Source organism: Astyanax mexicanus, chromosome 23 (assembly GCF_023375975.1).
Source record: "Astyanax mexicanus isolate ESR-SI-001 chromosome 23, AstMex3_surface, whole genome shotgun sequence".
In the NCBI taxonomy this organism is placed as follows: domain Eukaryota; kingdom Metazoa; phylum Chordata; class Actinopteri; order Characiformes; family Acestrorhamphidae; genus Astyanax; species Astyanax mexicanus.
In genome coordinates, this window is record NC_064430.1 from 30,936,970 (window position 1) to 30,950,820 (window position 13,851).

The window sequence follows — 13,851 nt, forward strand, 5'->3', positions numbered from 1 at the left end:
TTGAATTGGGTGTTGATTGCAACGATTGGTCAATATAATCGACAATGGCGACTATAAAAATGTGTTAACTACGCATTAGGGAGTCAGTAATGCAGATGCAGAGGTGGGGCTTTTACTGAGACTTGGGAGGGGTAAAAAGCAGCCAATTACAGATTTTCTGCTTCAGGCATAGCTGCCGTGACCAACCAATGGGAGTGCTTACAGTCAGAAGGCCACCACTCACTGCTACATATAGACCGTTTCAGATGAATTTTCATGAGCGTAGGAAGTGACGTAGCTGTTCCTAGAACACTTCCGTTTTGTGGTAAACAGAGTTCAAAACTGTGGATGTAATTTAATTTAAACCTTCCCTTACACACTGTTCCACAACCACAAGAACTGCTGCAACACTGCAAACTTCACCTAATCTGAGAGTCACAAACACTGAAAATCAGGTCATTACCAGCAGATTTTCAAACTGTTCTTTAAACAAGTAAACTATGGAGGACCAAAAACGACATAAGTATGAATAAATAAATGCACGTATAAATGTAGAAATAAATAAATAAATAAATAAATGATAAAAAAAAATGTTGAAATAAATAAATAAATAAATATATAAATAAATGCACATATAAAATAATAAATTAATAAATATATAAAAAAAATAAAACATGCATAAATAATTGTATAGGTTCATAAATAAATTAATAAATACATTTCTTATTCATATATTTATTCATTTATAAGTGCATTTATTTATTTCAACATTTATTTATTTATTCATTTATTTATTTTAACATTTCTACATTTATTTATTGATTTATTTCCACATATCTATTCATTTATTTATTTACCTATACAATTATTTATATGTGTATTTATTTATTTATTTATTCATTTATATGTGCATTTATAAATATATTTATTTATTTCAACATTTATATATTTATTCATTTATTTATATATTTATATATTTATATATTTATTGCATTTATTTATTTATACTTATTTGTTTACTTATATGTAATTTTTGGTCCTCCATAGTAGACACGCCTGCTTTCGTTTTTCTCACAACTTCTCCCTCCTTCTTATCTATAAATCATGCAGAGTACGTGTTGGATAGCGTTTGATTTGCTCCAACCTCACCATACACTATAGTGATGCTTCTCTACTACAGGAACAAATATTCCCAATTTTTACACTGAGAAAGTAATTATATGCGTTCAAACTGCGGTGCGCTTTCACTGCCTCTCTGGTGTAAACACACTCCGTTTCAACGAGGTAGTGATACACATCTGGGTAGGTCACCTCTGGCAAGCGTTTTAAATCAGAGGAAAAAAACGTCCCTCTTAAATCCTTGTCAAAAGGATCAGGAAAAGAGGTTTGATCATCAATTACTCATTTCTGACTATAGCGTGTTTGCTCTGTGTTTTGAAGACTTGCAAAATATGCGCTCTTTATTTTGACAGTTGAATATTTGAAAATAGTGCCACCGGAAGCGTCGAAGGAACAGACATGCGCAGTAGCTTTGTTATTGTTTTCCTCATTGAAACCGTCTATATTTTATCATCAATTTATGTTTAATTAAATATAGATATGCAGCAGAACCAAACGGTAAACATTTAATTGGTGCACTATCTGGGTTTGAAACAACAAAAGTTGTTGTAATTTATGTGGAGGGAACATGAGGAGAAGAGATGTGATGCAACCAGACGAGCCGGTCAGGTGGTCCGGGTCAGTGGTTGGAGTGGAGCTGGACTCTCTGGTTACAGTGGCAGAGAAGAGGACAAACCGCTTTCTATCATGAACAATGACAGTCACCGACTGTGCTCTTATCTGGAAAGCTGTTAACGTGCAGTTTCTGAGGCCGGTAACTCTGATTAACCTTTCCTGTGCAACAGAAAACTCTTGCTCTTTCTTTTCTGGGGTGGTCCTGATGAGGGCCAGTTTCATCATAATATATATATATATATATATATATATATATATAATATATATTTGATTTGATTGCAACTGCACTTGAGGATACTTTCTTGGAATGTTTTTAGATTGAGTGTCCTTCATTTCTTAATGTATTTTTTTACTTAGTCGAGTAGTTCTTCTTAAAATCTGGATTAGAACATTTCTCAAATATTCACTATTCACTGTATACCTGTAACTCTACCTCTTCACTACTTTACTTTAACTGATGCTCTCAAACACTTTATTAAGAGACAAGAAATTCAAGTAATTAACTCTTGATGAGTTCAGCACAGCTGTTAACTGAAAGCCTGAATTCCAGGTGACTCTACCACATAAAGCTGACTGAGAAAATCCAGCAGAGATGTGTAAAACTGTCTGATCTAAGCAAGAGGATGGATTAAATAATTTCATGTGTTTTTCTTCATAGTTTAAATAACTTTGGTATTAATCCACAATGCAGAAAATGTTACAATAATGAAAAAAAACAGCCAATTTAATATTTCCAAACTTTTAACTGGTACTGTATAAGTGTATAAAATAATAATTTATTAGCTGTTAGCACCATCTACTGCACTGTTATACTAAAGTTTCATACCTGTTGTATATCTATCTATTCTGGATTACATCTCTCTGAGTGTTTTGTTGGATGAATTACAGAAATAAGCAGGTTTTTTGAGTGAAGAACAGAAGGTAATGGAATTGTTTGTCTGTGGTGTTCAGATTGGAGATGAAGCTGAAGAAAGAGAGCTGGGGGCCCTGGAGTGCCGGAGGTTCACGGCAGGTGCAGTTTATTCAGGGTCAGGGAGACGCTGCTGTACTGCGACCGTCCAACAAGATGCTGCAGGTCAGCATTGGACCGGGCCTGCCTAAGAACTCCCGTAAGTATCTCTGCAGGCTTCTTTAAACACACTGCATTACACATATTTAACAAGGGGCAGTAAAGGGTTTATTTATGTGATTTAATCCTTAGTGTCTTAAAAAAGTATTCAAATCCTTTGAACTATTTCACATATGTTCATGTAATACCCACAAACCACCAGCTTTGCACATCTGAGACTGAGATTGTAGCTCATTCTACTTTGCTAAATAGCTGAAGCTCAGCCAGGTTGAATGGAGAGCATCTATGAACAGCAATTTTCATGTCTTGCCACAGGAGCTCAATGGCGTTTAGGTCAGGACTTTGATTTTAGCATTCTAACAAATGAACATTCTTTAATCTAAACCATTCCACTGTAGCTCTGGCTGTATGTTTAGGTTTAGGGTCATTGTCTTGCTGGAAGGTGAATCGCTTTCCCAGTCTCAAGTCTTTTGCAGCCTATAACAGGTTTTCCTCCAGAATTCCCCTGTATTTATCTCCATCCACCTTCCCATCAACTCTAACCAGCTTCCCTGTCCCTGTTGGAGAAAAGCATCCTCACAGGATGATGCTGCCACCACCATGTTTCACGGTGGGGATAGTATGTTCAAGGGTTTCCACCAGCATAGTGTCTTGCATTTAGGCTGGAAAGTTAACATTTGGTCTCATCTGACCAGGCAAATGGCAAACGGGGCTTTTTTATGGCTTGCTTTTAAACATGGCTTTGTTTTTGCCACTTTTCCAACTAATAGTTTTCCAGTGGACAGATTCTCCCACCTGAGCTGTGAATCTCTGCAGCTCCTCTACAGTGACCATGGGCCTCTTGGCTGCTTCTTGAGTTAGTGCGCTAGTTATTTGGAAGAGTTCAATGGGCATGAATACATCTTCAAGGCATCTATATATAGCAAAGTAATGGAATTTTAGTGTCAGATAAAGTACACTTTGTGTCTAAATCAGGGGTGTCCAAACTTTTTTTGTTGGGTCAGAAGGATAAATATATTTGAAGTGACTATTTTTATGTAAACACCATTTTACTTGACTTACTATCTTTATCTTTGACAGTGTTGTGTAAACTAAGATTTTTCAAATTGATGTTTAATTTCATGATGTCTCTTAATATTAAACTCCCTAATTACGGCAACTTTTAGACTCTTTTGCCCTTTTTCTGTGCTACAACTGAACACTCTCTCCGCTTTTATACTCTTTGGCCTCTTTTTTGCGCTTGAAATACGCACCCTCTCCGCTTCTAGACTCTTTGGCCCGTTTTTCTGCGCTAGAAATGCGCACCCTCTCCACTTTTAGACTCTTTGCCCTGTTTTTTTGCGCTAGAAATGCGCACCCTCTCCGCTTTTAGACTCTTTGGCCAGTTTTTTTTTGCTAGAAATGCGCACCCTCTCCACTTTTAGACTCTTTGGCCCGTTTTTCTGCGCTAGAACTGCGCAATCTCTCCGCTTTTAGACTCTTTGGCCCGTTTTTTTGCGCTACAACTGCGCACCCTCTCCACTTTTAGACTCTTTGCCCTGTTTTTTTGCGCTAGAAATGCGCACTCTCTCCGCTTTTAGACTCTTTGGCCCGTTTCTGACACCTAGCGTTCAAACTTTGAATCTCACATTATAAAAACCTGCTTAACAGCGGGCCAACTTTCATTCTATTTCTAAAATACCTCGCGGGCCGCTCCAAAAAAGGAAAGTTTGTACACCCCTGGTCTAAATTATTGTGAACAGCCCTTGTATTGAATGTGGTCACCTACTTTTACCCTGTGCAGATTAATTAATGTGAATGGCTAGAGGGATATAATGCCCTCCAGTATGAAGCTGTGGAGAAGTGAACCTGTTTTTTTGGAATGATAGATTCAATACGAGTATATAGGATAAGGTGGGGCGGTTCTATTTCAGCATGTTTTTCCTACATTTTCATCAGGTCCCACTAAGAAAAGCATCATTGGTCAGAGCCACTCGAACATGTCCCGGCCGCTCCACCACACCCCGACTCGGGTTGCACCCGGACCTCCAGGTAACACACACTCAGCAGTAATTACTGCTCTTACCTTTGTTACTGGTCTTTTAGCTTCACCTCTTCAGTGATTAAAAGACACATCATTTGTTGTGGGTGTTCCTGCAGTTCATCAGAACGGAGGGTTAAAACATAGCAATCATGCTGCCAGCCAGAGGAACCAGCAGCACCAGAGCAGCCAGAGGTCGGCACCGGCCAACCAATCCCGCCCTTTCCTGCCTGTCACAGCCAATCAGCTGAAGGACAGAAGCAGCAGGCAATCAGCCCAGCAACCCAACCTGGACTGCCTTAGGGTGCCTGATCAGGGAGCTGCAGGGTAAGTATACACACACACACACATATATGTGGACATATACACACATCATATTTCACAACTGTCATAAAAACATCTCTGAAATCTCTGTCTACAAACAAGGAACTGATATACTGATGTACTGTACTGGGAAGATGATTTAGGCACCTCATCACATTTATAAAAATTATAAATTATAAATATTTCTCTCAGCATACTCAAAAACTCTTATTAAATCTCATTAGAACACAGGTAAGATTAGGTAAACATAAATACAATACAAATAGCAAGAAAGTCTCATTCTGAAGAAAGTTGTTGAGATATATAATATAATATATAAGAATTCTGCTGGATGCTCCGCCTCCAGCCACTGCTCTAGTGGATGTGTTAGATTAATTCCATTAGCAGCTCACCCTATTTACCATAATTATGCTTTGATGTAATGATAAATATTACTGGATTCCAGAAGAGAGCTTTGGAAATGTTTTTTACGAACACAATGATCACCAAATCTACACGTTCTGTATAAATGTTATTTGAACTTATTCTAATATTAGCGTTTTACTGAGTAAATATACTGCCCAGATTTTTTAATTCTAATTTTTACAGGTGCCTAAAACCTCTACACAGTGCTGTATATGGTTGCTGTCCAATGATAAATTAATGGGACTTTTTATAAGCATTTTTATTGATTGTTCGATCAGAATTATTAACACAGTGCTTAAAACAGTTGTAGGGTCGAAACAATGGAGTCAATTAAAATTGCATAAAAATGTAAAAGCATGTTTTTTCATTGGACAACAGTGATGAGTAGTAGACATGTAGAGAGGTTTATTATAATGAATATGACAGTATGCAGGGTAGACTCATCAGAAGTCATAATCAATAGTCATCATTAGTAACCCACACATAATCATACACAGAGAAAGAGAGAGAGAGACAGTGTGTAGCAAAGCTGATTTATCTCTTTACCAAAACAGAAACCAGCGGCCAGCAGCAAACGGAGGAATGTGAGTCTGAGTGTGTGATATTGTGTGTGGGTAGAGTGGTGTGTATCAGTAGGGGTGCTGGTTGTGGTTTCTTTCTGCTTAATGTAGTTCTAGGCTTGAAGGCCATGTCCAATTCCAATCCAGCTCTAAGCCTTATTGCCATTTATACCATTTCTCTGAAATGATGGAGCTCCATCCAGTACTTGGGATGGGATGGAGTCGGGGAGTTGGGGATGAGGTGGGGTGGTAAATATCTTCAACATCCTGATTTTTGCGAAAATTTGGGACAAACAGAGATTAAAATAAGAAAAAATTATCCAAAAAGACTTCTAGAATCTAAAAGAAGTAAATATAGAATAATTGTATAGTATGTTTGCCATGTAAAAGGTAAAAGTGGTTTGGAAATGGATTATTTTCTATTGCACTTTTCTGTACTCATACAGCTTCTTTATGGGTTCTTTACGCACCACACACAAACAGGAACACAAGAGAGGATCCTGAGAGGATCAGTGTTCAGCCTGTGCTGACGGTGGTTTATAAACTCTGAAAGATTGTTATACAGAAGCAGCCGATTTACAGTTAACATTTATTCTGGTGTGATACTCTGCCTTTTTGGTAACACTTCTCCTAAAATGCAGGCTTTGTATTTGTATTGGTCTAGTATACTATTATGACAACCTTCCTGCTTCTACAGTCATATGAAAAAGTTTGGGCACTATTAATCTTAATCATTTTTAGTTGTGTGAAAATGTGCAATAAAATATGCACCAAGATTTGACCATTGCAAAAGTATGGGCACCCTTATCATTTTATTGCCAATTTGGCCAATTGGCCAATTGCAAGTTGTTCTCCTATTTGAATCTCCTCTGAAGAGTGGCATCATGGGCTCATCAAAACAACTCTCAAATGATCTAAAAACAAAGATTGTTCAACATAGTTGTTCAGGGGAAGGATACAAAAAGTTGTCTCAGAGATTTAACCTGTCAGTTTCCACTGTGAGGAACATAGTAAGGAAATGGAAGACCACAGGGACAGTTCTTGTTAAGCCCAGAAGTGGCAGGCCAAGAAAAATATCAGAAAGGCAGAGAAGAAGAATGGTGAGAACAGTCAAGGACAATCCACAGACCACCTCCAAAGAGCTGCAGCATCATCTTGCTGCAGATGGTGTCACTGTGCATCGGTCAACAATACAGCGCACTTTACACAAGGAGAAGCTGTATGGGAGAGTGATGCGAAAGAAGCCATTTCCAAGCACGCCACAAACAGAGTCACCTGAGGTGTGCTTTTGCATAATGAGAAATGGCTTCTTTTGCATCACTCTCCCATACATCCCATCCCTGGCTATGAAGTTCAAAGCTCAATGAGGTTACCAAACCAATTTTGTGCTTCAGTAAGTCAGTAAAAAGTAGTTAGGAGTATTCAAATCAATAAAATGATAAGGGTGCCCATACTTTTGCACCGGTCAAATTTTGGTTTAATGCATATTGCACATTTTCTGTTAGTACAATAAACCTCATTTCAATCCTGAAATATTACTGTGTCCATCAGTTATTAGATATATCAAACTGAAATGGCTGTTGCAAACACCCAAATATTTACAACTAAAAATGATTAAGATTAAAAGGGGTGCCCAAACTTTTTCATATGACTGTATATCTGTAGAAAAAGCAAAGTGGTCATAATGTTATGATTGATCAATGGCACTGTATTCTTCTTGAGTTGTTCTTCTTGAGACAAATCTGTTTTCTTTCATCCCAGTCTGATCTGCTCTTCAGCACAGTGGCTTTGTGAAATGTTTGTATCTGTCGCCACCTTGTGGAAACTAAAGTTAAAGGAATAATTCCATCCAGTGACTGTATAAAAACATGGACAGCATGGCGTCTCTCAGAAGGGAAGCCACCACAGGTGCAGTGCCTCTGCTGGCTGGTTGCAGTATGATGTGTAGCTCTGCCTACGCCAAATTGTTCTGTGATAAAACAAGCTTCCATATTTTTCCTCAATTTTTTTCTGATCTAAATGTTCTTTTCATCTCCTGTGTCTAATTCCAACATTTCCAACATTTATCCTGTGCTAATATTGACACGTCTACACTTAGGAATTAGGTGATTGACAGCCATCTACATTACAAGTTTGCTAAGCTGGTGTTGAGCTCTTTGGAGTCCAAATTCCGTTTTAAAACATTATTTTTTTATTATTTTAGTAGCTTCAGTTCGTATTGGCAGTAAAAATGCAAACAGAGCTTAACTCCAGTTGAAACATTACACTTACTGGACAAACTTTTAATCTAGTGGTAAAATAGGCTACGCTTTCAATTTAGGCTGATCTCTGAACTCAATGAAGGCAGTCTGAGACACGTAGAAGGCGAGTCTAGCTCTGCCTCTGGTCTCTATTCTGCAGACTCTGTTTGCAAATTCAACAATCTTGCAGAAGTTTTTGGCTTAATTTCTACATACCTGAAAGGAACCACAGTGTCCATGTTTTCTACAGTCATTGGTTCAATCCAATATGCTAATGTTGCTAACAGTTAATGAAAGCCTATAGCAATCAAGTAGCATGAAGTGATGACTATCTTCCATTCTTCGTTAGCTGTGTGTTAGCATGATTGATGGAGGTATTCCTTTAACTTCTCACTGGAGTTAATGTCACGTAGTGCTCACGCTTCTGTAACGTCAGCCCCCGGCTGATTGCTGACCGCTCAGTGTTGTTGATTGGCTGCTGTTGTGGTATAGAGCTCACAGGCAGTCGACCAACAGACCCGCGCCCGGAGGCGGCCGGCCGAAGCCAGCACCCAAACCCAAGCCGCAGGTTCCTCAGTGTAAAGCTCTGTACGCGTACGACGCCCAGGACACCGACGAGCTCAGCTTCAACGCAGACGACATCATCGAAATTACCATGGAGGGTGAGTAAAGCACAGAGAGGACATTTCCCAGATAAACTGATGAGTAGAACTAAACTATGTGAAGTGAAGAGATGGATGAACTTTACCGATTAGATCAAATTTACAGAAATGTGAATTCCTGAAATTTTATACAAAACTATAGAGAAATAGATAGACATATGAATGGATTGGTGGATGGGTCAGTGGATCAGTTGGTGGGTGGGTGTGTGGATCAGTTGGTGGGTTGGTGTGTGGATCAGTCATTGGGTGGGTGTGTGGATCAGTTGGTGGGTTGGTGTGTGGATCAGTCATTGGGTGGGTGTGTGGATCAGTTGGTGGGTGGGTGTGTGGATCAGTCATTGGGTGGGTGTGTGGATCAGTCATTGGGTGGGTGTGTGGATCAGTTGGTGGGTTGGTGTGTGGATCAGTCATTGGGTGGGTGTGTGGATCAGTTGGTGGGTGGGTGTGTGGATCAGTCATTGGGTGGGTGTGTGGATCAGTTGGTGGGTGGGTGTGTGGATCAGTTGGTGGGTGGGTGTGTGGATCAGTCATTGGGTGGGTGTGTGGATCAGTCATTGGGTGGGTGTGTGGATCAGTTGGTGGGTGGGTGTGTGGATCAGTCATTGGGTGGGTGTGTGGATCAGTCATTGGGTGGGTGTGTGGATCAGTCATTTGGTGGGTGTGTGGATCAGTTGGTGGGTGGGTGTGTGGATCAGTCATTGGGTGGGTGTGTGGATCAGTCATTGGGTGGGTGTGTGGATCAGTCATTGGGTGGGTGTGTGGATCAGTCATTTGGTGGGTGTGTGGATCAGTTGGTGGGTGGGTGTGTGGATCAGTCATTGGGTGGGTGTGTGGATCAGTTGGTGGGTGGGTGTGTGGATCAGTTGGTGGGTTGGTGTGTGGATCAGTCATTGGGTGGGTGTGTGGATCAGTTGGTGGGTTGGTGTGTGGATCAGTCATTGGGTGGGTGTGTGGATCAGTTGGTGGGTGGGTGTGTGGATCAGTCATTGGATGGGTGTGTGGATCAGTTGGTGGGTGGGTGTGTGGATCAGTTGGTGGGTGGGTGTGTGGATCAGTTGGTGGGTGGGTGTGTGGATCAGTTGGTGGGTTGGTGTGTGGATCAGTTGGTGGGTGGGTGTGTGGATCAGTCATTTGGTGGGTGTGTGGATCAGTTGGTGGGTGGGTGTGTGGATCAGTCATTGGGTGGGTGTGTGGATCAGTTGGTGGGTGGGTGTGTGGATCAGTCATTGGGTGGGTGTGTGGATCAGTTGGTGGGTGGGTGTGTGGATCAGTTGGTGGGTGGGTGTGTGGATCAGTTGGTGGGTGGGTGTGTGGATCAGTCATTGGGTGGGTGTGTGGATCAGTCATTGGGTGGGTGTGTGGATCAGTCATTTGGTGGGTGTGTGGATCAGTTGGTGGGTGGGTGTGTGGATCAGTCATTGGGTGGGTGTGTGGATCAGTCATTGGGTGGGTGTGTGGATCAGTCATTTGGTGGGTGTGTGGATCAGTGTGTGGATCAGTCATTGGGTGGGTGTGTGGATCAGTTGGATGGTGGGTGGGTGGATCAGTCATTGGGTGGGTGTGTGGATCAGTTGGTGGGTGGGTGTGTGGATCAGTCATTGGGTGGGTGTGTGGATCAGTCATTGGGTGGGTGTGTGGATCAGTTGGTGGGTGGGTGTGTGGATCAGTCATTGGGTGGGTGTGTGGATCAGTTGGTGGGTGGGTGTGTGGATCAGTTGGTGGGTTGGTGTGTGGATCAGTCATTGGGTGGGTGTGTGGATCAGTTGGTGGGTGGGTGTGTGGATCAGTTGGTGGGTTGGTGTGTGGATCAGTTGGTGGGTGGGTGTGTGGATCAGTTGGTGGGTTGGTGTGTGGATCAGTTGGTGGGTGGGTGTGTGGATCAGTCATTGGGTGGGTGTGTGGATCAGTTGGTGGGTGGGTGTGTGGATCAGTCATTGGGTGGGTGTGTGGATCAGTTGGTGGGTGGGTGTGTGGATCAGTTGGTGGGTGGGTGTGTGGATCAGTTGGGGGGTGGGTGTGTGGATCAGTTGGGGGGTGGGTGTGTGGTTGGACCCACCAACTGTTCCACCAACCCTCCAACTTATTGATTGATTCCACCAATTAACTAACTTATTGATCGATTGATTGTTTGCATGATTAATTGATTGATTGTTTGGTTGATTAAATTAATATATTGATTAGTGGGATGAGAGATTGATCACTTGAGTTATTTACTGATTTTATGGATGGATGAATGTATGGATGGACTGAGTGAATGTTTGATGAATTGACTGAGTAACTGATTCAATAGGTTGGCATAAAAAAATAAAAAAAGAGATTGCTTCATTGGTTGATTCATTGGTTGATTGATGAATTTACAGGTTACATGATTTTATTGATTAATTTACAGCGTACAGACAGACCAATATATTTCCTGACTCATTGATTCATTGGTTAACTGATTCATTGGTTCATTGATTCAGTTATTGATTTACTGTTTGATTAATTGATTGGTTGGCCAATAATATTGGTAGGTAGATAGATAGACAGACAGACAGACTGTATATTAATTTATACACTAAACACAGCTGATCTATGTGTGTGTGTGTGTATTATCTGTGCAGATGCCTCAGGCTGGTGGACGGGGAGACTGAGAGGTAAACAGGGTCTTTTCCCCAACAACTACGTCACCAAGATCTAACTCCACCTCCTGCAGCTGAGGGCCGGCCGGCGCATCACCGGCGCACCACACGTACCTCAGAGGACTCCCACTGCAGAGAACCAGAGAGAGGGGTGGGAGCGCCGCCATGGTGGAGGTCTCGGCCTTACTGCATCCTGTCCCTGTTCTCACAGAGGGGCAGTTTCACAGCACAGCTCGCCGGCGCCACCACCAGACTTCTCTCCAGGGCTAAGTGTTACACAGTCCCTGTGAGCACTGATCAAAACTATTTATTATGTATTTATAGCTTCATTTTACTTCGGTTTTTGTTTATGGTTTCAGCCATCAGTGATATTTAAAGTGATCTTACTGCGTTTGAAGACCACATGGAGCATCCATCCTGTTTGGGACCTTGAATTATTATTTTTTTGCTTCTAAAATTGAAGGATTTTTAAGGTAAATGAAGGTGCTTCTCTGTAGGTTCACCTGCTGTTTGTTGGTTTATAATCTCTAGTAGCTTTATGTTCAAATCTATGGGTTTAGTAGGGAAAATTTTGCTGCTAATACCTGTTTTTTCTGTATTATTGCATCTCAAAAATGTACTTTTTTGAAGCTTTAGAAGTAAACAACCCCCCCCAAACACACTTATGATCATCATCATCATCATCATCACCAGGAGCACATCCGTTACTGCATAACTGTACATGATGCTGTGTGTTAAAAGAAAAAAGCACTTTATCAGTATGAATTTGTACCGGGTGTTCCTGCTGCCCCGCGGACAGCCCGCACCAGGATGTATATATATATGAAGGTTTGCCAAAGATGCGCTAGTTTCAGAAAGGGAACTGATTGTTTTTAAACAGTTTGTTTACATGATTTATACAGGCATTCGCATCGATGTATCTCAAATATTTTGTACTACTTTGTTAATAATAGGATGAACTAATTGTGTTCCTTGTGCTCTTATTGCTTGTTTTGGCTGTTATGTTTTTTTTTTCTATGAATAATACAAACTAGGGGGTGTTAGGGGGTTGTTTAGATGCACATTGGACCAAAACGACATTCTTCTTTTACACACAGTTATCTGTAAGCCTTAAGCAGTTCACCCCCATCACTGTTAACAGAACCAAATACATGAACTGTTTGCGTTTGGTAACAGGTGCTCATTGTTTCATTACAAATGAATTAATTAATGAACAGCATTTCATGTGCATTTCCTGTGTTTTTAGAGTCTGTTTCTTTTGGACACATTTTGGTGTAAATAACACATTCCATAGTACACTGCCTGACCAAAAAAAAAGGTGTCCACCTGGATTTAAGTAAGTAAATGATGTGGGGTTGGTTGGTTGATGCTGCAGTTGGTCTGCAGGTCTAGGTTCAGCAACAGTAGGTGCTGAAAGAATGAGGTCAGCTGACTACCTGAATATACTGAATACAGACCAGGTTATTCCATCAATGGATTTTTTCTTCCCTGATGAACACGACCATATTCCCAGATGATAATGTCAGGATTCATGGTGCTGGAATTGTGAAAGAGTTCAGGGTTCAGGGAGCATGACATCATCATTTTCACACATGGATTGAGAGAGTTCACCACAGATCTTAACCTCATTGAGAATCTTTGGGATGTGCTGGATGGAGAAGAGCTGCTTTGTGCAGTGGTCAGACTCTACCATCATCAATGCTGCACTGGATTAAAATAAATCTTGTGACATTGTAGAAGCTTACCAAAACAATCAAATCTAAAAACGATCTAACGAAATAACAGTGTGTGATCTTTAGTTTTTGGCTAGGCAGTGTATAACCAAGAACATCTAATTGCTCTAATCCAGGTGTTCTTTACCTGGGGGTCACAAGAGTAATTGTGGGTGTTTTCTCCACAAAATGTTCAGAGAACTATGCAAGGTTTATACTGCATCACAAAAGCCACAACTGTCTGCACTGAAATAACTTAAACAATGCCACACAAATCGCAAAAGCTCAGAAGGTTGTTGGAAACCAAGCAAAAAAATGAAGACATTTGAAGAGAGACTGCTTTTTGGCAGAAAAGTTTGAAGTACAGGGGATTTGGGAGGTCTGACCCATCTAACTGAGAATTGGGTCCCTTGTTTAGCAAATTTTTATGTGAGCCTTCAGCTGTGCACTGTGCAGCTTGATTTAGGGTATATCAGTGTGTCTTTGCTGTTGTAACGATGGGAAAGTACAGCTTGTGCGGCTCAA

General features: G+C 40.9%; 1 protein-coding gene across 2 annotated transcripts in view; it reads left to right on the forward strand.

Moving 5' to 3' along the window:
- Positions 1-12,833, forward strand: part of myo1ea (myosin IEa) — a 137,484-nt gene extending 124,651 nt beyond the window's left edge. Inside the window, exons 24-29 of one of the 2 annotated variants that reach the window (XM_022665166.2) lie at positions 2,665-2,822; positions 4,721-4,813; positions 4,922-5,129; positions 6,086-6,115; positions 8,824-8,993; positions 11,597-12,833. In XM_022665166.2, coding sequence (XP_022520887.2) covers positions 2,665-2,822; positions 4,721-4,813; positions 4,922-5,129; positions 6,086-6,115; positions 8,824-8,993; positions 11,597-11,673 — 736 coding nt within the window. In that variant the 3' untranslated portion in view covers positions 11,674-12,833. The remainder of the gene's footprint in view (positions 1-2,664; positions 2,823-4,720; positions 4,814-4,921; positions 5,130-6,085; positions 6,116-8,823; positions 8,994-11,596) is intronic. The other variant, XM_022665167.2, reaches the window with a different exon arrangement.
- Positions 12,834-13,851: the final 1,018 nt, after the last annotated feature.